Source organism: Danio aesculapii, chromosome 20 (genome assembly GCF_903798145.1).
Source record: "Danio aesculapii chromosome 20, fDanAes4.1, whole genome shotgun sequence".
Taxonomy (NCBI): domain Eukaryota; kingdom Metazoa; phylum Chordata; class Actinopteri; order Cypriniformes; family Danionidae; genus Danio; species Danio aesculapii.
In genome coordinates, this window is record NC_079454.1 from 17,126,303 (window position 1) to 17,148,532 (window position 22,230).

The 22,230-nt window shown below is 36.5% G+C and overlaps 1 protein-coding gene across 2 annotated transcripts in view; it reads left to right on the forward strand.

Annotated features, from left to right (window-relative positions):
* Positions 1 to 10,440, forward strand: part of ccdc85cb (coiled-coil domain containing 85C, b) — a 100,791-nt gene extending 90,351 nt beyond the window's left edge. For both annotated transcript variants that reach the window (XM_056480582.1, XM_056480583.1), the window contains one exon: positions 4,312 to 10,440. In XM_056480582.1, the coding sequence (XP_056336557.1) occupies positions 4,312 to 4,401 (90 nt within the window). In that variant the 3' untranslated portion in view covers positions 4,402 to 10,440. The remainder of the gene's footprint in view (positions 1 to 4,311) is intronic.
* Positions 10,441 to 22,230: the final 11,790 nt, after the last annotated feature.

Sequence of the window (22,230 nt, forward strand, 5' to 3'; positions counted from 1 at the left end):
TGGAATCGTTATAATTAACAAAAACAATTAAATACATAATTTGCAAACTATTGAAAACAAGGAGGCAACCATTTTAATCGCACAGCATCTTAACGACTTGATTTAACCGGCATGTGCTACAGTGTTTGTGGACAGGGCCAGAGTTTCAATTTTCCCAGGTCTGCGCATGCAACAAATGGGCGGGGCTTGAGTTCTGTATTGACGTCACACCAGCACAGCTAAAGACTCGTTATTGTGGCGATTCATTCGAACTACTTTGAGTCGACTCTCTTTCATAGATGAATCAATAGTTTTAAAAACGGTGCACTTTCAAATTTAAGCCTTATATTTCACTTCACTTAGAGCTGTGTTACACACTGCATGGAAGGTCATTTTAAAAAAAAAACATAACAGGGGCTCTTTAAAGTGCAATATTTGAGGGAGCATCCATTTGTAGTGGTGTCCGAACTTATAGTGGACCTTCTGAAGTGCACTCAGTCAATCCCACAATGCAATGAAAACCGATGCAACTTATGTTCACGCACTGAATGATTTTTCATGTCTGACCACAAGATGTCATCCACAGTGGAATCCGGTTGGTGAACGTTTCTAAGTAAATCGTTATTCCATTGTGAAAGTAACATCTGTTTACGTGACTGAAATCAAAATAGTTTGTTTCTTAACTAAGCTAAGCTCGCTAAGTGTTAAAATTTTTTTTTTACATGTTCTGACCAAGTTGAAAATCCAGCTGAGGGATTTATTAACCAGTAAAACACAACTCTCTTGTTTAGTCTCTTGTTTTCATTCACTGCTTTAAGTGTACTATATTAGTGGACAAATGTAGGGAACATTGAATGAGATTATAGGGCCAATATAAAGAGGTTTGACAATGAAACTGAAACACTGGCCAATTTAGTGTTGGAGGGTTCATCGCATTTGTGACAAAGACAGAAATTCTTAGTGATGTATCAAGAGCCACTGTATCCAGGGTAATGTCAGCATACCACCAAGAACGACAAACCACAACCAACAGGAGTAACTGTGAATGCAAGAGGAAGCTTTCTGAAAGGAATGTCCAGGTGCTAACCTGGATTGTATCCAAAATACCAAAAAAACTTGGCTGCACAAATGCAGAATTAAACGTGCACCACAACTGTCCTGTTTCCACTAAAAGTGTTTATCGGGAGTTTTAATTGTTTTAATGGTGCCAGCAGCAAAAATCTTGGGCTGTAGACAATTTGAAACATGTGTTGTTCTGTGGTGAGTCCAACTTCACTGTCTTTCCCACATCCGGGAGAGTTACAGTGTGGAGAAGCCCCAACTAAGTGTACCAATAAGACTGTTGCATGGCCAGAGTGAAGCATGAGGATGGATTAGTGATGGTTTGGGCTGCATTATCATGACATTCCTTCCATGGCTAGCACTGTTACCAGATAATAAATATTAATATTATTAATATTATTTACATAAATATTATTTAGTCACTCTGGGGTGTTTTGGAAAAATATTTTTCCTTCACCAGCATCACGTAGTGACCTGGCCGCTATTCTGCAAGAAGAATGGCTCATAATCCCTCTGGCTATTATGCAGGATCTATTATTCCCAAGACAAATTGATGCTGTATCACTATTCTAGTGAATTATGTGATCTAAAACCAGGCATATCAGTTTTATTGTCCAACCCCAAGTCCTTTTAATGGTTCTAATTTTTTTAATTGACTTTAAAACATGTTGGAAATTGCAAGTAAGAATTGAGGCAAAGGTCCTTAATCACATTACTGTATGATTTAAGTAGCAGATGGGGGAAAAACTGCTTTACTATAATGCTTTTCATTCCAGTTAATAAAATGTTTGACTTTGAGGACATTGTACTTAAAATAATACTGTTCACAGACATGTAGTTCATTTCTATGGATCATTCTGTTGAGCTTGAAGTGTTAACAACTGGGTGTAGTTCATGGAGAGGTCAGTTAACTGACAGGTTGGTACACAGAGATCTGAGCTCTTGATATAGTGAGCCGATATAGTTTGATCTGTTTGTTGGGCCCCACACTGGAATGTGGGAATGAAGGAATCCAGCTTGGAGCACAAAAACACCTCTGTACGTGACTCACCTAGAGAATCCTGGACTCGTCAACACCATTGTGGACACCCTTCATAAGAGATTTAGATGAATGGATACTTGTGCTGGTTTTCCTTTGCTTTCTGTGGGTCATAGTAGCATTATGCTAAATACACTTGACAAATAGCAGTGTATTTTGGGGTTTTGGTAATTGAAAATACCCGGCAATCTTTTTTATTAGTTTTTTTGTGTGTGTTTAAAAGACATCAAATACAGTAGAATCAGAATCAGACTCAGAAAGAGCTTTATTGCCAGGTATGTTCACACATACGAGGAATTTGTTTTCGTGACAGAGCTTCTACAGTGCAACAGGATTACAGAGACAGGACAAAAAACAGATAATAAATATATTTAAAAAAAAATAGAAGTAAGTAGTGAATGCAAATATACAGATTGACAAGTGTATGTACATGTTTATTACTATATACAACGTTACATGTGCAGCTGTTATAAATATAAAGGCATATAAAGTGTGTTGTTAAATAAGTGTATATGTGTATAAAAGTGTATAGCAAGTAGTGATGTTGGCTCCACAATTATTATCATCAAGTGTTCATGAGATGGATTGCCTGAGGGAAGAAACTGTTTCTGTGTCGGGCTGTTCTGCTGTGCAGTGCTCTGTAGCGTCAACCAGAAGGTAAAAGTTCAAAGAGGCAGTGTGCTGGGTGTGAGGGGTCCAGAGTGATTTTGTCAGCCCTTCTGCTCGCTCTGGATAAGTACAGTTCTTGGGGAGTAGGAAGGGTTGTACCAGTGATTCGCTCAGCAGTCCGAACTATTCGAAGTAGTCTTTGGAGGTCGTATTTAGTAGTTGTCCAAACACAGGCACATTTTAGTCTGGTGGGTTTAGGCGTGGGGTTTGGGTACATGCCTGCTTTTAAAAATTGTACGTTTTCGATTAAATTAAATCAATCAGCCACTTTTCTGCCAATACGTAAAATAGTTATGTTCCCTCAAGAGATTAGGCTGCACAGACCTCATTTTTCTACCTTTCTCTGCCTCATGATATTAAAATTTGTTTTATTCCTGATACCTCAGATTATTTCAGTGTTATCCTCTATATAGTAGTCCTAAGATACTTTTTACCATCTTTCAATGTACATTGCAACATTCCCATGCCTAATTTCACTGTTCATTTAACATTTTCAGACTTTTTCAGGTGGTTTTTGAACTGACACATAGATATATACACTAGATATCTCATACAGACACTGAGCATGCATCAATAGCGCTGCCACAATTGTACAGTGCTCCCAGGACAAAAGTCATTCTACCGCTCTAGTCAAGACTAAAGCCAATCTGAAAATGCTGGACTTCTGTGATGCGTACAAGTGTAGTAACGAGCAAACAAAAAACCAAAGCACAAAGGCAGAAAATATTATCGGTAAACAAGTAACGTTATTGATGATAATACAGTCACTTACTGCACTAACCATAAGGCAAAGTAACTTGCACTTATTCTAGGCTTATGCTAATTCTGTTGATAAAATCAATAAACAATGTAAATGATGCTGCGGTACTAGAAACTTGCATTATTGTCGGCTAAGTTCATGAATGTTTTTGAAGTAACTTACTTATAAGGGTGACTCATAACAGTGCCTGCACCTCAGTGTGCATACCTTTCAAACTAAATTATTGGATATTGCAAATGTTTTATATAATTTCCATCAGAAAGGTTGATATGCACATCGCAGACGCAGCGATATTGATGGTTCACACGAGTCATCATAACGGAGATTCATTCACAAACAAATCGCTCTCTTCGTTGTGAAAGCATGAGAGGGTGTGTGTTTCAGGACATGGATTAGATCAAATTTAACAAGGAGGGAGGATAATGCATTTCCATACAAACAAACACATGCTCTTTGTCGGCAATGCCCTTGCAGACACTTATCGATGTAGAAAAGTTCTGTCAAATTATAATTTTCAGAATTAAAAAAAATATTTTCACTGACCACTGAGAAATCTCCTGGTCATTAATATATGTATATATGTGTATATATCTATGGCTCCGGATGGCTAGTCCTCCACTGCACCTTGGTCCCAAATTAATTTCAAAGGAGCACTACCCTGTACTAAAAAAAACTCCATTGATGCATTCCTTCCAATAGACAACAACAGAATAGGCGAAATCTAATGTAAATAGTTATGGGACTGACATACAGCATGTAAAATGGCTAAACTGTTTTGTGGCTTTTTCCCATTTGTGTACAGGTGGTGTGGAGAAAGCTGGGCGACGCAACAGGTTCAAAGCCATCCCTCCGACAGCAACTCTCTGGAAATCAGTTCAAAGCTCCTCTATAACGAGAACATTTCTCCTCTTCATCCTCCGTGCAAGACCAAAATGCTTTGGTGACACAAACGCTCCACCTTCTTCCATGTCAGATCATTTGGAGTCGAACGTGCCATTGACGTTGGATCACTGCACACCAGTTTTCAGATTTTGCATTCAGTGAACGTTCAAAGCAATAATCACATTAAACTAACATTGTTTTCCTCTTAATTATATACGTTTTTTTGTTGACAAAATGGTTTGGATATGAATTTATGGCCTTGACCCAAATGGTGCACCTTCGATGAGCCTTTTTAACAATCCAGGACCAATGCGTTCACATGTAGACTCAGAGGCGAACCACAACGGATGATATAATTTGGGTTGAGAACCAAGAAGCCTGGCAGCTAGTCATGTTTGGTCAGCTTGCGTCTTCTGTTTTCTTTTACCTCTTTTTTTAAAAGATACAATAACGTCATAAAAGCAGGGTCCATCAAACTTGCAAAATAAGCAATAGCAGATAAATCTCATCTTGCGACTTATGGGCTCCTGTTTGTGCATCAGTATGACAGAAATTACTCTATAAGGCAATGTAAGATATGTATAAAGGTTTTTAATCAATTTATTATATCGTCTTTTTAAGTGTTTTTACTTTTTCTAGTGGTTGTTTTTACTACTCAACAGAGTATAGGGTTTCTTGACAGACAATGCAACTGAAACACAACAGCAGCACAACACATGCTAATTATGATTTTTCAATTTTTGTATAAAAAAAAGATGCCAATTACAACCTACAGTACTTAGACTTTGTATGGTAAAGATGTCAAATGTTGAAACAGTGTGCTGTGCATGCTTGACAATCTAGTCTCTCAGGTCTTGAGATACTTGTACATGAATAAGTACACTAACCAGCCATTTAATAAGGTACACCTGTCCAACTGCTCGTTAACACAAATCTCAAGTCAGCCAGTCACATGGCAGCAACTCAATGCATTTAGGCATGTAGACATGTGCTGCCTCCCAATTCGCATACTTATACTACACCCTAAAAGTATGTACTTTTTTGTGAAGGAAAATTACACCCTTTTGAGTGTGTAACAGAAGGGTATGAAAGCTTTTGGGACATACTACTTCCTCGTAAACAGATTGTTGTGTTGCTTAGTTACGAACCCTGTCAATCATCCACACATCATCCACATTTCTTTCATATTTAATTTCCTACCATATTGGAGAAGCAGCAGCAGATTAATTTCCCATTCACGAGTCTTTCATGCAGAGAAATCTCCTCAGGTGTTTGGATAATTCTGCATTCAGACGTTAATGTCCAAACACGTCTTTATATAAGTTCAGTATTGTTGTTGCAGATTAAATATAACACAGAAAACGCGATTAAAACATGTTCCATTGGGCTAGATATTAATTAACAGTCATACAAACATCTTTACCGAAGCCTCTCTACTTGACGATTGGTCTCACGCATCCATCATGTTTGTAGTTTGTTTACATATTTCACCCGTGTTTGTAGTTCTAAATCGAATTCACATCCTACGCGCAATGTATTGTGGGCAATATCAGCGGTTAGAGTATGGACGCTTCTACACTTCAAGTTTTTTATCGAAAATAGTAAACCATGCGGGAACCTTTGGCATACTCTTTTCAAAATACTACGATTTGGGACATACTAATTCTATTTTCAAATACCATTTAGGACAGATAGTATGCGAATTGGGATGCAGCAATGGTCAAGACAATCTGCTGAAGTTTAAACCGAGTATCAGAAAGTGATTTAAGTGACATGAACTTTGAACGTGGCATGGTTGTTGGTGCCAGACGGGCTGGTCTGAGTATTTCAGAAAATGTTCATGCACAACCATCTCTAGGGTTTACAGAAACCAAAAAAGAGAAAATATCCAGTGAGCGGCACTCCTGTGGGCGCAAATGCCTTGTTGATGCCAGAGGAGAATGTTCGAGGACTTGTTCGAGCTGATAGAAAGGCAACAGTAAATCAAATAACCACTCATTACAACCGAGGTATGCAGAAGAGCATCTCTGAACACACAAAACGTCCAACCTTGAGGCAGATGGGCTTCAGCAGCAGAAGACCACTCTGAGTGCCACTTCTGTCAGCTAAGAACAGGAAAATAAAGCTACAATTCATACAGGCTCACCAAAATTGGACAGTAGAAGATTGGAAAAACGTTGCCTGGTCTGATGAGTCTCGATTTCTGCTGCGACATTTGGATGGTAGGGTTAGAATTTGGCATCAACAATATGAAAGCATGGATCCATCTGCCTTGTATCAACGGTTCAGGCTGCTGGTGGTGGTGTAATGGTGTGGGGGATATTTTCTTGGCACACTTTAGACCCATTACTTTGTTGAATTTATGCCATGAAGGATTAAGGCAGTTCTGAAGGCAAAAAGGGGTCCAACCCAGTACTAGTAAGGTGTACCTAATAAAGTGGCCGGTAAGTGTACATTTACATGGGTCATTCTTTATTTGGGGTGGCAAATGAGAGGAAGAATTTATTAAAGTACTTTTTTTTTTTCTTTTCTTTTTTTTATAAAATGTATTGTTATGAAAGCAGCAACCATTGACTTCCATAGCATTTTTTAAAGTCAATGACTGCTTTTTTCCTCAACATTCTTCAGATTATCTTGTTTTGTGTTTTCTGTAAACAGATTTAGAACCACTCAAGTGTGAGAAAATAGTAAGGGCATTATTTATTTATTTTTTTAATTATCTATTTAAAAGTGCACAAATAGTTTGTGCCCTACAGAATACAAACATTTCATGATTAATTGGTATTTAACTTTTATTTCAGCTGTATAGGGACGTCTCTTGCCACCACAAATGAAGAATGACCCACATCATGATGCATCTGAAGCGATAGTTTCAGCCCCTATTGTTATTTTGTCATGTCTTTGATTATGGTGACACTTCCTGTGTACCTTTTAACTGACCCATTACAAATCAAGACAACTTTTATATGACTAAAATTAATATGCTAACCGAATGTTTAAAGACCTAGTTTGTTCACTTTGACCCCATGTAAGGGTGACCTACAGATCTAATCCTCCTGAAAGCCTTTGCACGTTATGCTGTTTGGTGTCCACATTGATGCGTGGCAGATAATTACTATGGTAAATGAGGCCAAAGTTTACATTCAAGAAAGTTTGTGTGTTTTACAAAAAAGTGGACTCATTGTCTTCTCCTAATGTATTACCTGGAAAGAAAACTGCACTTATCTTGCAATTTCATGCCATTTAAAGGACTAGTTCACCCAAAAATGAGTATTCTGTTACTCACCGTTGTGTCGTTTCAATCCTCTAATACTTTTAACCTTCATAACACAAATTTTGATATTTTAGATGAAATCTGAGTGCTCTCTCATCCTCCATAGACAGCAATTATCCTGAGATGTTTAAAATCCAGAAAAGGAACCAATAACATTTCATGTGACTTTGCATGTTTCTACAGGTGATTTGACGCTTGAGTGTCCCACTGCTGACATTAAAGAGGGTTGCAAGGCAAGTTTATTTATATAGCACATTTCATACACAATAGTAATTAAAAGATCAAAGTGCTTTACATAAACACGAATAAAAGAAACAAGAAAATAAAAACAACAAAGAATAAAAATTCTTAAAAACAGATTAAAATGTGTTAAAACAAGTTATAAAGGAATGAAAAAAAGAAGACATAATAGTCAATCTCTGCGCATTCAGTAAAGGCACAGCTAAACAGATGTGTTTTCAGTCTGGATTTGAATGTGCCTAATGTTGGAGCACATCTGATCATCTCTGGATGCTGATTCCAGCAGTGAGGGGTCGAACTGGCCGAAGGCTCTTGGAACTTCTAATGTATATGATCCTAAAGATCTGAGTGATCTGATAGTTTGGTATTCAGTGAGCATATATGTAATGTATTGAGGTCCTAGGCCATTTAGTGATTAATAGACTAGTAGTAATACTTTAAAATCTATTCTGAATGTAAGAGGGAGCCAGTGTAAATACCTGAGGACAGGTGGGATGTCCTCTGATTTTCTGGTTGTAGTCAGAATTTTGACAGCAGCATTCTGGATGAGAATGTTTTCTGATTGACAATAACATTGGCAATCACCTACAGCCAATGAGAGAGCAGCATTCACTAGTACGGGTACCCGCAGGCCAGCGGAAGGTTGGGGAACAAGTTAAAAGCATTCATTTTTAGTTTATTTGGACCCAAGAAATGGAGGAAAAACTAGTGTCAATTTGCCACGAGCACTGTGTCTGTTTGACGTGTCATCTGATCAATATCACAATCAGGTCGAAAAGTAAAAAAAGTTGAGAAGAGATTGCTAATTCCCTTCAACAGCCAGGTGAGCAACACGTTTCTAAACCTAACGCCTTCTTTTTCCATTATGTAGTTAATAACGAAAGATATATTACGTGACATCGCATTGTTTCCATGTCACTTCTCGCGTGTTAGGTTGTGAGACGTAGTTTGGACAAAGTTGTCTGTGATTCTTCCTATTTTAAAGTCATGCAGTGTGAACTCTCCTGTCGTCGATCCATTCTACAGTGCCCTAAGGGTGTCCACCAAAGCGTTTTTGCGCAGCTAAATATTCAAGCATTCTTTTAATTGAAAATAATAGAAGCTGCTCAGCTCAGGAAAATTCTTTGGTGGACACTCGCTGTAAGCATAGAAAGTTGTTGACCATGCGTCTTATGATCTCGGGATTGTTGCTGTCTATGGATGATGAGGGAGATCTCTGATTTCATCTAAAATAATTTACTTTCTAACGATAAACATCAATGAAGGTCTTAATGGATTGAAATGACGTGAGAACGAGTGATTGTCAGAATTTAAATTATTATCTGATCCTATAAATATGTGCTGCAGAGAATTATTTGCCCTGAAAGTTTGGGGTAGGTCATTCACTAATACATTACATATTTCTCATCCACTGGCTAATTTGTCAGTACCTGTCAGTATTATTTAACCCAATTTATGTTTAAATGAAACACATATGCCCTCATAGGTCTGAAAAGCCTGCTGTTTGATAGGGAACAATTTTAACATCAATCCTAAATATTGATAGAGGTCTGGATATATAGCAAGTGATGTTCGGCTCATTTAAATGCACGTCTGAAACAGTTTCTTTTTCCTGCAAAATATTTTCAGTGTCAGATAAACTGTTTTTAAACAGCCATGCATATGAATGAAAAAACAAGGCTGTGTTTAGAATACAATACTGGCATAATGCTTATTGTGCAATACATATCAGATATGAATATTTTATGGACAATTCTAATGCACATGTTGATACCATAAAGAAAGAAATTGTATTTTTGATTAAATTCAGCTCAAACTCAAAAATGAAGGTTGAGCACACTGCATTCTGCTATGCATTATTGTGCAATGTGTATTTTGTTATAGTATATACTGCAGAAATATGCAGTGTTAAATTAGTATGCCATTCTGAACATGTCCAGAAGTTATTTTGTAAAAGGATAAAGGCTTAAGATAAATGTTTGAAGAGTTCTAGCATAGGTGTTTAATCTTGAAACCTTTATTGGACGAGGAACCAGACTTCATTAACATAGATAACAATATGATTTTTTATTTAAGTCATAAAAGTTCAAAAGATTTGTAATAACCCCCAATAACACTCCAGGGTTTTTTTTATTTACAATCAGTCGAAAGTTGAATGAGTGCCCTATAAAGGGTTAATGGTGCGATTGATGTCTCACTTATAATACGTTGCTACTGTTATTAATGAAAAGTGTTGGAAAAAGATCTTATACAGAATAAAAAGTGCACTCTCTCTTGGGAAATGGTCGAACCACAAAGCCATGATTATATTTTTGGCATGTGCTGCCTCTTTTGTGCATGGGTTTTATTTGTTACCAATGCCCTGTGCTTTTTCATTGTGTAAAACCTCTGAGGTTCACCCTGTTTTCTGTGTTAATAATAAAAGGACTGCATGACTGCAGGAGACATCGAGTGGAATTTTATGGCAAAGATGTAAATGAAACATTGTAAAAAGTGAACCAATTGATTTATCAATAAAAAGACTATTGCTTTCAAGTCACATTTAGTGCTTTTTACAATAGTTGTTGTTTTTTAGCTACACAATAATACAAGAAACTAGAAAATAACTGTTATTGTTACAAAATGCCTCTCTTATAAAGTAATATCAGTATCAATTTTGTAAAGCAGCTCTACTGATGACAGTGTCATTATTGTGACAGATTTATATCAATGTTTATTTAATTCAGTATAATTGGAAACATGCAGCCCCTCATATGGACATGAAAAATATGTTTCACTTTGTTTCAGTGGTTCTAAAAGGAATAGTTCACCCAAAAAATACTTGCCCTTTCATAATTCCAATTCCCAGAGAGTTTTGTTCATCTTCTGAACAAAAATTAAGGTATTTTCAATGAAATCCAAGAGCTCCCTCATCCTCCTTAGTAACAGTCTAGAGAGCTCTTGGATTCAATATAAAATATTTTAAGCTATTTACACAACAATGATGCAGTCAAAAGCAGAAAAGTCATTTACACACCTGCAAAAATGGCCCAAAAAGGTGTATTATATATGCCAGGTCAGTATATTATACCTTGTTAATAAACATTATCTGTACTCAATATGCCATCAGTATGTAGAATTTTGAGTGTGTGAATTATCCGTCTCCGCTGTTGGGTGTAATGTGAAGTAAATCCACACTTTGCTAATGAAGTGTTAGCAACTTGAGCAACAACAACACTACCATGCATGTGTTTTTTCACACTTGCCTTTATTCTAAACTGCCCCTTTTTTTATTGACGCTATTAACAAACATATTATTTTTATTTACAAACATACAAAATCGAACCTACAAAAAAAGCAGTGCTACTAACAATGATTGTAACTTTAGAGAGCAGGTTAAATTATATAAATACAAATAAAACAGTAAAAAAGGATGAATAAAATAAAAAATAACACAAATACAGCAAGAGGAAAGGACTTATTTACATTTATTTTATTTCCAAATTTTATTTTACTTGACATTTCCAAAATAATTATAATATTCCAAGAATCTATTGCTTTTATTGTTTTTAACCGACCTAAAAGATTTCATAAATGCATTAATTTTAATTAAAAAATGTGAAAAGGTTTTTTATTTGTGAATAAAATATTTTCCATACAGAATAAAGACTTTAATAATGTAGTTCTCTGCTATATTGGTTTAACCATTATATTCATTTATTCATTTTCTTTTCGACTTAGTCCCTTAATAAATCTGGGGTCGCCACAGCAGAATGAACCACCAACTTATCCACCATATGTTTTACGCAGCAGATGCCCTTCCAGCTGCAACCCATCTCTGTGAAACATCCATGTACACTCATTCACACACATACACTACTGACAATTTTTGCTTACCCAATTCACCTATGCCACATGTTTTTTGGACTTGTGGGGAAAACCCACACGAACACAGGGAGAACATGCAAACTCCACAACGGAAATGCCAACTGACCCAGCCTTTACCATTGTAGTAACAAATAATATCTTGTAATAAAAGGCATTGGAAGAAACAGTGTAAATACCTGTATGAAGATATAGGCTATTTCAAAAGTTTTTCATGTTTTCACACTGAAAGAAAATGTGAATCAGGGTTTCATTTTCAGTTTTACAAAATGAGCATGAAATATCAATCTCCATATAATTTGCCAAAAGTACTAATCACTGGACATATTTTATAAAGAATTTTAAAACTAACCTCTTTTTTTTTATTAAGAATGCAGTTTTTTGACCCATTCTATTAAGTCAATGAAGGATGCCCAGTAAAATTTGGAACATAGGAAATAGGAACGTTATACATTTTATTTTAGAAATCATTGTTGAATATATTTATTATTACATTATTTCTCAAATAGACATTCCCTTTAGGTTTAGCTCGGGTTCTTTAACATTATTTTCATTAAAAATTTTATTCAGTTCAATTCATCTTTATTTCTATAGTGTTTTTACAATGTAGATTGTGTCAAAGAAGCTTAACATAGAAGTTCTAGTAGACTAAAACCGTGTCTAGTTTTCAGAGTTGAAGTTCAGTTTAGTTCAGTTCAGTGTGGTTTAAATTTCACTGCTGAAAGTAGAAACACTGATGAGCAAATCCATCGATGCACAGATCCACCAGTCTTAAACCAAGCAAGTCAGTGACGACAGTGGCAAGGAACAAACTTCACCAATTGATGAATGTGAAGGAAAAAACCTTGAGAGAAGCCAGGCTCAGCTGGGCAAGACCATTTCTCTTCAGGCCAAACGTCCTGTGCAGAGCTGCAGTCTAGGTGCCGGAAGCTGAAGAACCCTGGACGTCCAATGTTGAGAAGCTGCAGGTGTAAGTACTGTGAATGAGATTTTGTAAGTTGAATTAGGCCTAAAGGAATCGCTTTTTGCACAGCATTAAATTCTTTAAAAAGCTAATGGAAAATTATAACCAGACATAAATTGTTCAGACTTATCAGAGAATCCCAATTATATTCCTGTTAAAGAGCCCATATTATACATGAAATAGGGTCATATTTAGGTTGTAAGGGTCTCCAACAACAGTCTAATATGCATGCAAGGTCAAACAACACTTTGATGGTCTTATAATCTGCATTTATTTTTACCTAATTATCCCAGCGACTCCCATATGAATCGTTCAGCGATTCATTTGTTCCCAAACCCCTTCTCAGCGCGAAGCTAATCTGCGCTGATTGGACCGATGACAGCCTGCTGCGATTGGTCGACACGGACAAGGCTTTAGCACGAGGCAGAGTGAAATGCCCAGCTAATCAACAATATAAAAGTAGTCACAGTGCACACACGCTTTATAGTGGATTTTGGCTGCCAGTGGGTGAATGTAAATACAGCCGATGGACTAGAAAATACTGACGACTAACTATTTTATTGAGCAAAAAGTTAAAGAACTGGCGAGGAGATCTCGCAGACTACTTGCTCTTTTCACACACACACACGCACGCACGCACGCACGAACGCACACACAGGGCCGGCGCGTCCATAGAGGAGACCTAGAGCGGCAGAATAGAGAGAGGGTGGCGCTCAGTTATATCCGCGGCGCTCAGTTATGTCACCACACACAGGACACACATTATAATCCTCCCCGAGGACATGACACACACGCCAGCTTCAGCTTCATGTTCAGCTTGCTGGGTGCAATTTATACACCTTACCTCGAAAACTGAGCTGAACTATTTTAAAACTTGACCGTTGCATGCGTGTAGCAACAGCTGACGATCCGTAAACAAAGCGGCACGCGTCACATTTTCAACGTGGCTTTACACACTATATGAGAATATAAAGAGTTAACCTGATACAGTACACACGGTTACAAGTAACAAAACACAACTAAATACATAATGTGCAAGATAGAGTAAACGAGGCAACAGTTTTAATCGCACGTACTTACACTGGTGAAATGGGGGAAGAAACTGATTCATGATGCACTGATCCATGTTCTGAAAGTCTTTGCTGATCCTTCCTTTAACAAACTGATGAAGTCTTCTTTTTAAGCATGTAATTTCCAGAAGCATTCGATCTGCTCAAGGCTAGACTATATTGCTGAGGTTTCATCTTTGATTAGACTGTCAATAAAATCCATCTTCACAGCGTGACTTCATTCCACCGGTGTCTCTCTCTCTGTGTGTGTGACTTTTTTTCTGTTAGTGGGCGGGGCCGCAGGTTTCAAATCTCCCGTGTTTGCGTGTGCAACTACTTGTTTTTCGTAGCTGCGTCATCACGAAACACCTAATGACTCGTTTTCACGACGACTCGTTTGAAGCACTATGAGTCGACTCTTTTATAGATGAATCAATAGTTTTAAACACTGTACACTTACAGATTTAAGCCTTAGCTGGATATTCCACTTCACTTAGAGCTGTGTTACACACTACATGGAAGGGCATTTTCAAAAACCCATAATATGGGCTCTTTAAACCACAGGGAAAGAAAAATACATTTATTTCTTATTCTAATCAGAATTGTTCCATAAAATGCATTTATGTGGTGAAAAATTGTGGGAATAATAGATTTTCCAAAAAAGAAGAACCTGCTGGTGAAATTTCCACAGTGCAATTGATAATCTACTGTATTAGCTTGGTAATTGCATTTTAAAATAAAAGGAAGGCCACCAATTTTTGTTAAAAATATAATCGGGAATTTTAAAAAGTTAGGATCTTTAAAGCATCTTTAAATCCAACTGCTGTGTAAACTGTGTTGCAATAATGTCAAATGTTCACAACTGACCAACTCATTCATGTAGTAATACAACAACAGTAATATAAACAAATTACTCTAGTTTTTACACATAAGGTTTGTTACATTACACGACCGATGACTGTAGTTTAATCCAAGGTATTCAAAAGTATTTTTATTTATCATATTTTAACTAGTCCCGTTTCAAGCAGGGATCAAACCAGCAATTCCTGCATGGGACGCGAATGCTCTAAGGAGGAGGCTATGTGAGCAATGCTTTTGAATTGCATTCGCCAGCTGGCCTCAGTTAAACACTATACTACGATATGCAATGGTTTTCTTTAAAGATAGTTGTAAAAAAAAAAAATACAACTTTAGTATGCTTAAAAACCTTTTTACTATAAATTATTGTTGTATTTTAGTTTAATTACTGGTGTATGGGACCGGTGCAGTGCTATGAAACATTAGAAATGTATGTAATCGACGCCTAATTTCTCTCTATACACTTTACTAACCCATGGGGGTGTTTAAATCTTTGATTCAAAATACGAAGCAGTCACGTGGGTATAGGCGAAAATGAAGCTTCGGACGTCACTGATCACGTGATGATGTCAAAACGAATCAAGCACCAGTACACTACTTCACTGCGAGATGTAGTCAGGGGGCCAATTCTGAAAATTGCTTTCGTTAAGACTTTCGTGGACATGTTTGGGTACACGATTACAACCAACTTTTTTTAGTTAAAAGGGACTCATGGGTGAATTTCTAGACAGGTTGTCAAGTTGAAAAAATTTTTTGTGACTTTTGGAAGCAATTTTAGGCCTTTTTTTTCTTATTTGCTCACATGACATACATAGCTTAAATGTCAATATTTCTGGAACTACAAAAACCACATACATAATGTTGGTATCAAATGAAAGCTTACATTCATGGGATGTGTGTAAATGTTCAGAATGATAATAGAAATTTACAGTATTAGAGTAAATAGAGCTACAACATATAAAAAATCTATCTCCGCCTTTAAAAAAAACTTTTAAAACAAACGAATATCAGCTTGTAAACATAAGATATTAGCTCAAAACCTTAATCCATTAGTACTCCTATATAGGTGCATGATTCATGCCAAGTTTAAAATTTGTAGTGTGAGACAGTGGAACACTGCACAAGTTTTAGCACTTTCATGTCCAGGCGGAAATATAAAATTGTAAAGGATAGTTTTTGCTCCTATTTGACTTGTGTACTAGGCTCTAAAACCAATTTATAAATTCCTTCCAAATTCAACTTCTGTCTCAAGTCTTTTTAGTTACTGCTATTATTTTTGTAGTAATACTGTAACTGTAGTAGTTGTATGGCAATTATATAAAATATTTCAGGTATTTTTAAGGTATTTAAGAAAAAAATAAATAAGATAAGATTCTTGTTTATTTATAACAATCACAAAATAACAGAATCTTGATTAATTTTCTTTGGAAGCATAGTAATTTCCATTAAATCTTCATAAAACCTTTTTTTCCCCTCATCCAATCTGTCATAATTTACAGAGAGATGGGAAGGTGACCAGCTTTCAGAAGGTATCCAGGAATCAAATGCTCAGTCAGAGTCCTGGTCAGGGACATAACAGAAGAGGATGCTTTTACTTTAACAATAGAGCGCCTGGATCACACTAAACCTAATCGAATATGATTATGTAGGTACCTGAGTATTCTTGCACCAAGCTGCACATGCACATCCACATGCTCTGCAGCAATACATTCCACTTTTTCGACATTGACACTGCCTGGTACTGCACTGGCTTTCACTTTCTTTGCACCCACAGCTCATCAGCTTCAAACATCTGGCCTGTAAAGGTTCTTTTGTTAAAAGCTTGGGGACAGCACGCCAGCTTTCATCTGCCAACCACAACTACTTGGTGAGGGTAACTGTGAATGAGTCACTAGTGACTGTTTCCAAACCTTTGTTTGATAGTGTGCCTTCATGAGGTGCAGAGACAAGGCATCATTTGTATGTGGCAAAGTATCCACACTGGCTTTTACCTTCCTAAACAGGGCACATCGAACTTCATGGAGTGATTCACTAGTTGAGGTTGGGTCATACAGTTTGCATACAAACTGTTCAGCCAAACACAGAGTAGCTGGACTTGGTACGTCTTCCTCACTTATGTTGTGGAGAAGATTTGGGCACACTGCTGGAACACTTTCCATACAGTCCTTTTTCCTTTTCCAGTGAACTGGCTTTTAGTATCACATCCAGTGATGGCATGAAAGGCCGTGGCAAGTGACAAGGGGACTGCACACAGTTCTTGTTGGAGAAGCTCATCTATGTTAACCTCTCTACCACAGTCCATGGATACAATGATCTGATGTAAAATATTCCTATCAGTAAATAGCAGTAAAATAAATCTAAGCAATTACGTTTTTTATAGGTAGGTTAGTTGCTCCAGGGATGAAGATGTGGCTATATGTTTCTATTGGTCTTGTTTCTGAGTTGGTTGTACCGTCAGTTGATCTCTTATATTGTTAATTTATCTGTGTTAGGGTTTTTCTTCATTTAAATAAATTTATAACTGTTGGAAGGATGTATAGGCTGCCCTCGTCACCTATAGAGTTGTTCAATTCCTTGATAGCAACCATTAATGCTATTTTTGGTAAAAAATGAAATTAAATTACTAGGCAGACTTTCTTTTCAAGCCTTATAAACAGCAACCTAAATAATGCTTGTACTCTCTTTGCAACGGTAGCGAGACTCAACCCCCCACACACTTGTGAACTACTCTCTGAAAGCAAATGTAATGAATTTGCTAATTTCTTTACTGACAAGATCAATATTATCAGAAAGGCAATTAGCTCATCTAATCAGCCAAGTTGTGTCAACGTCAGACAAGCTCATTCACAACTTAAGATATTTAGACATATATATATATATATATATATATATATATATATATATATATATATATATATATATATATATATATATATTAGTGCTGGGCCGTTATCGACGTTAACGTGCTGGGTTAACGCGAGACTCTTATCGCACGATAAAAAAAAATATAGCCGTTAATCTATTCTCAAAGTTGGGTTGGGAGCTGGGTCTATTCAACGCAAGCTATGATGACTTTCACCTTGATATTTTAGCGCGGATGTATACCTGACCAGTCACTCGTCTGACAAAAAAGTGCTATTCTGAATCAAATCAGCAGGGTGCCTGACTTTACCTGCAGTTAGGCAGTTTTACTTTAATACAGCATATTTCATTCATGCCGTCGTGACAAACTGGGGTAATAGATGCAAATAAGGAGCAAGGACTGGTGAAAGTTTTATAGAATGTAATAACGCACGCCAAACGTAAAGAAAAAAACGTCCGCATTTCGTGTTGTGTGTGTGCGTGATTGTGCGTGTTTTGTGTGTGTGTGTGTGTATGTGTGTGTGTTGTTTTGGATGTGGTCCTTTACTGACAGCCGCCTGTGTCTTGGATCTTGTCAGAAAATATGGTGAAAAGTCCTATATGACGGTAATAGTTTGATTGCAGTGTTTACTTAAGTAATGCCACTAATATATGCACTCCACATGTCTTAATTCCATTTCTGTTTAGTTCAGTTATGACTTTAGTCACATTAAGGTGATCAAAAATTTTGTTTACATGGTAGACTCTTAATCAGAGTATTGTTTTAATCATATTAAAATCGTATTAAAGTATTGTTGCCCATGTAATCATACTCAATGTTTGACACACCGTCAGGGCTCTGTGAACTTGGAATTGAGAAGCAGCATTTTCTGTATGTGTGTACATCAAAAACAAGTATGAAATCGCTGTTTGGAGCTTATGTAGGCCTACAGTTCAAAATTCATGTTTAACTGAATAAACATTGAGTAAACACAAGTACAACTTATTGAACATCATTTATTTTCATCACCAATTATCAGAGTAGAATAGTTTCTCAAGCAGTTTGTGATGGGTTTTGAACACAGGAGATAAGCCCCTGGTCTAATGCGCCACCTGGCTTGAGAAACCATTTCTCAAAGACTTATTATTAGGGTAGCACACATATTCTGATTGCCTTCGGCAGAAATTAATGTAGATTAATCTAGATTAAAAAAATTAATCTATGCCCACCTATAATATATATATATATATATATATATATATATATATATATATAGAGAGAGAGAGAGAGAGAGAGAGAGAGAGAGAGAGAGAGAGAGAGAGAGAGAGAGAGAGAGAGAGAAATATACATATTTAAAAATTTTCATAAGGTACATAGATTAATTGGCATTTATATGTAAACAGTACAATATGTAAGATTGTAAATATGCCTTGTAAAATATTTTTATTTCACTTCTACTGCTACTACTACTACTACTACTACTACTTAATAATAATAATTTGTATTATTATTAATATTATTATTATTAAATGATTATTATTAGCATCTTTATTGTGATTTTGTACAAATGTATAACACAAACATATTATTATTATTATTTTTAGTGGTAAACATTTTTAATGTGAAAACACACACACACACAAACACACATATAGTTTATAGTACACACATATATAGTATATAGTAGGCGCGCACACACACGCGCACACACACACACACACACACACATACATACATACACACATACATACATACATACATACATACATACATACATACACAAAAAGGTTACAAATAACAATAAAAAATTAACATGCAAAAAAAATGGGCTTATAGCACCTCCAACTGGGCATTCATTGAAATAGTTTTTATAGGTCTGTCTTCTCAATGGTATAGAATTATACATATTTATACATATGCAGACACATGCTTATTCAGTTCAATTCACATTTATTTGTATAAGGTTTATAAAAATGTGTATAAAAAGTGCATTGTCTGTAAAACTTCTTTGAAACAATAGATTTAACAAAACTACAATTGTACTTACAGGGGTGGGTGTAAGAAAGAACCCCCAAAAAGAGCTTCAAACAGGAATATGTCAATAAAATTAATACATTCGTTCATAAATTTTCCTTCGGCTTAGTCCCTTTATTTATCAGGGGTCGTTACCGAACAGCCTTATCCAGCATATGTTTTACACAGTGGATGCAACCCAGTACTGGTAAACACCCATACTGTCTCACATTCAAACTCATATACTACAGCCAATTTAGTTCATTCAATTCAACTGTACCGCAGGTCTTTGGACTGTAGGGGAAAACAGAGCACAGGGAGAACATGCAAACTCCACACAGAAATTCCAACTGGCCCAGCTGGGATTTGAACCAGCAACCTTCTTGCTGTGAGGCAACCGTGCTAACCACTGAGCCATCATGTCTTCCTAACATAAATACAATAACATTTTATGATTTTCCAGTTGGCATTTCTGTGTGGAGTTTGCATGTTCTCCCTGTGTTTGCATGGGTTTCCTCTGGGTGCTCAGGTTTCTCCCACAGTCCAAAGACATGCGCTATAGGTGAATTGGGTAAGCTAAATTGTCTGTAGTGTATGTGTATATGTCCTGGTCCTCCAGGTTGGGGGTTAACAACCCACCTTATAAAAACTAGATGTTACCAAACACCAACATGGTGCAGCTAAATATTAACTTCGATATAAATTGCCCTGGGAGGAAGTACATTTTACTCTTTCAAATGATATTTTTGGTAGCACAAGCTTTGGTGCAGTAAACACACAACAGGTATAGCCAGGGAGTGACAGGCAGAAGCAAAATAATATTATTTGTCTTAAATTATTATGTATTAGTATGTTGCTTTGGATGAGCACATCTACTAAATTAATTCAATTCATCTTTATTTCTATAGCTCTTTTACAATGTAGATTGTGTCAAAGCAGCTTAACATGGAAAATTATAGTAAATTGAAAGTGTCAGTTCTGTTTTGAGACTTAAAGTTCAGTTTAGTTTAGTTCAGTGTGGTTTAATTTTCACTGCTGAAAATGCAAACACTGAGGAGCAAATCCATCAATGCGCAGCTCCACAAGTCCCAAACCAAGCAAGCGACAGTGACGAGGGACAAGACTTTACCAAATAACGAAAGTGAACGAAAAAAAAAACCTTGAGAGAAACCAGGCTCAGTTGGGCAAGACCATTTCTCCTCTGGCCAGACTTCTTGTGCAGAGCTGCAGTCAAGGCACCGGGGCTGGAGTACGCTGGACATCCATCGTGGAGAGGATGCAGGTGTCAGTAGGTCACTGGTGGTTGTTCAGGCTGTCGCTGGGATCTTTGAGGAATCAGTCTCATGCTCCCCACTCCGTCAAGTATCACTGCATCATACTAAATGAATACATGTAATCTGGCTACATTTGAAGGTGGCTGGTTTGCAGCAAGTAGACAGTTCTGTTTTTAACAAGGCATAAAGAATGATCGTGGTCGGTTAGTTCTAGTACATGATGAAATCCTTCCAATTGTTCTTCTTTTTAAAATATTTAACTAAAACTGTAGAACTGTATACTACTGATCATAACATTCTCTTTGATATGCTTGAAAATTATGTTTGTATTATTGGAACTGCATTGGCTGGGTTCAGGTCTTATCTATCTGATTGTTATCAGTTCGTTACAGTTAATGAAGAGGCATCAAACTGATCAAAAGCACAATAGGCTCAGTTATTGGTCCCTAACTTTTCACATTATATATGCTACCACTGGGTGATATCATTAATTTATATCTTTCATAATTAGAGTTCATTTCCACTATTATGCCAATGATGCACAACTCTACTCTTGTGCTTGATCTTCTCTCAATCTGATAATTTGTACAAATTCATGAAATGAACAGATTGTGCAGCTGACTTTAACAATTGGATGACTAAAAACGTTTTACTACTTGCCAGAGGAGAACTGGTCATGCCTAACTGAACCTGTTTTTTCTTTATTTTTTATTTTTTGCTTCATTTTCGTCAATTAGCCTGTCTGTAGTCTGTAGCCATTGGCTTGCTTGGTTTGTGACTTGTGGAGCTGTGCATTGATGGATTTGCTCTTTAGTGTTTCAACTTTCAGTAGTGACATTGATATTACATTTAAATTTGTCCTGTAGCATATACAATATATCACTGTTTCATATTACACCATCTTACACTTTAGCTCAGTGGTTAGAGCACTGGTCTTGTGAACCAGGGGTCACGAGTTCAATCCTGGCAGGGGCCTGCAGAGTGAAGAACATTATTAGACATTAAAGGGATAGTCTCCTAAAACATGAAGTTCACACACTACTTATCGTCAAGTGCACGCTTCCAAACATTTATGAGTTTATTTAGTTGAACACAAAAGAATATAATCTGAAGACAGATGAAAACCTGTAACCATTGGCTATAGTATTTGTTTTTCTATTATGGAAGTCAGTGGTTACAGGCTTTCAGCTTTCTTCAAAATAGTTCTTAAATTAATAAGAAATTCAAATTGTTTGTTAAAAGTGAAGGGTGACTAAATGGCACTGGGATTTACATCCCATTAAAAGTGTAAATGAAAAAAATGTTCTTCCAAAAAATACTTCCAAAAAATCTTTCATAAATGATTCATCCTCATTTATCTGACATAAGTACTACAATTCGCCAACACCAAGAAATAAATACTGTTTTCAAGAGAAAAATGACAACACCTACACTTATAAATGTTTTTAATGCATCGTTTAA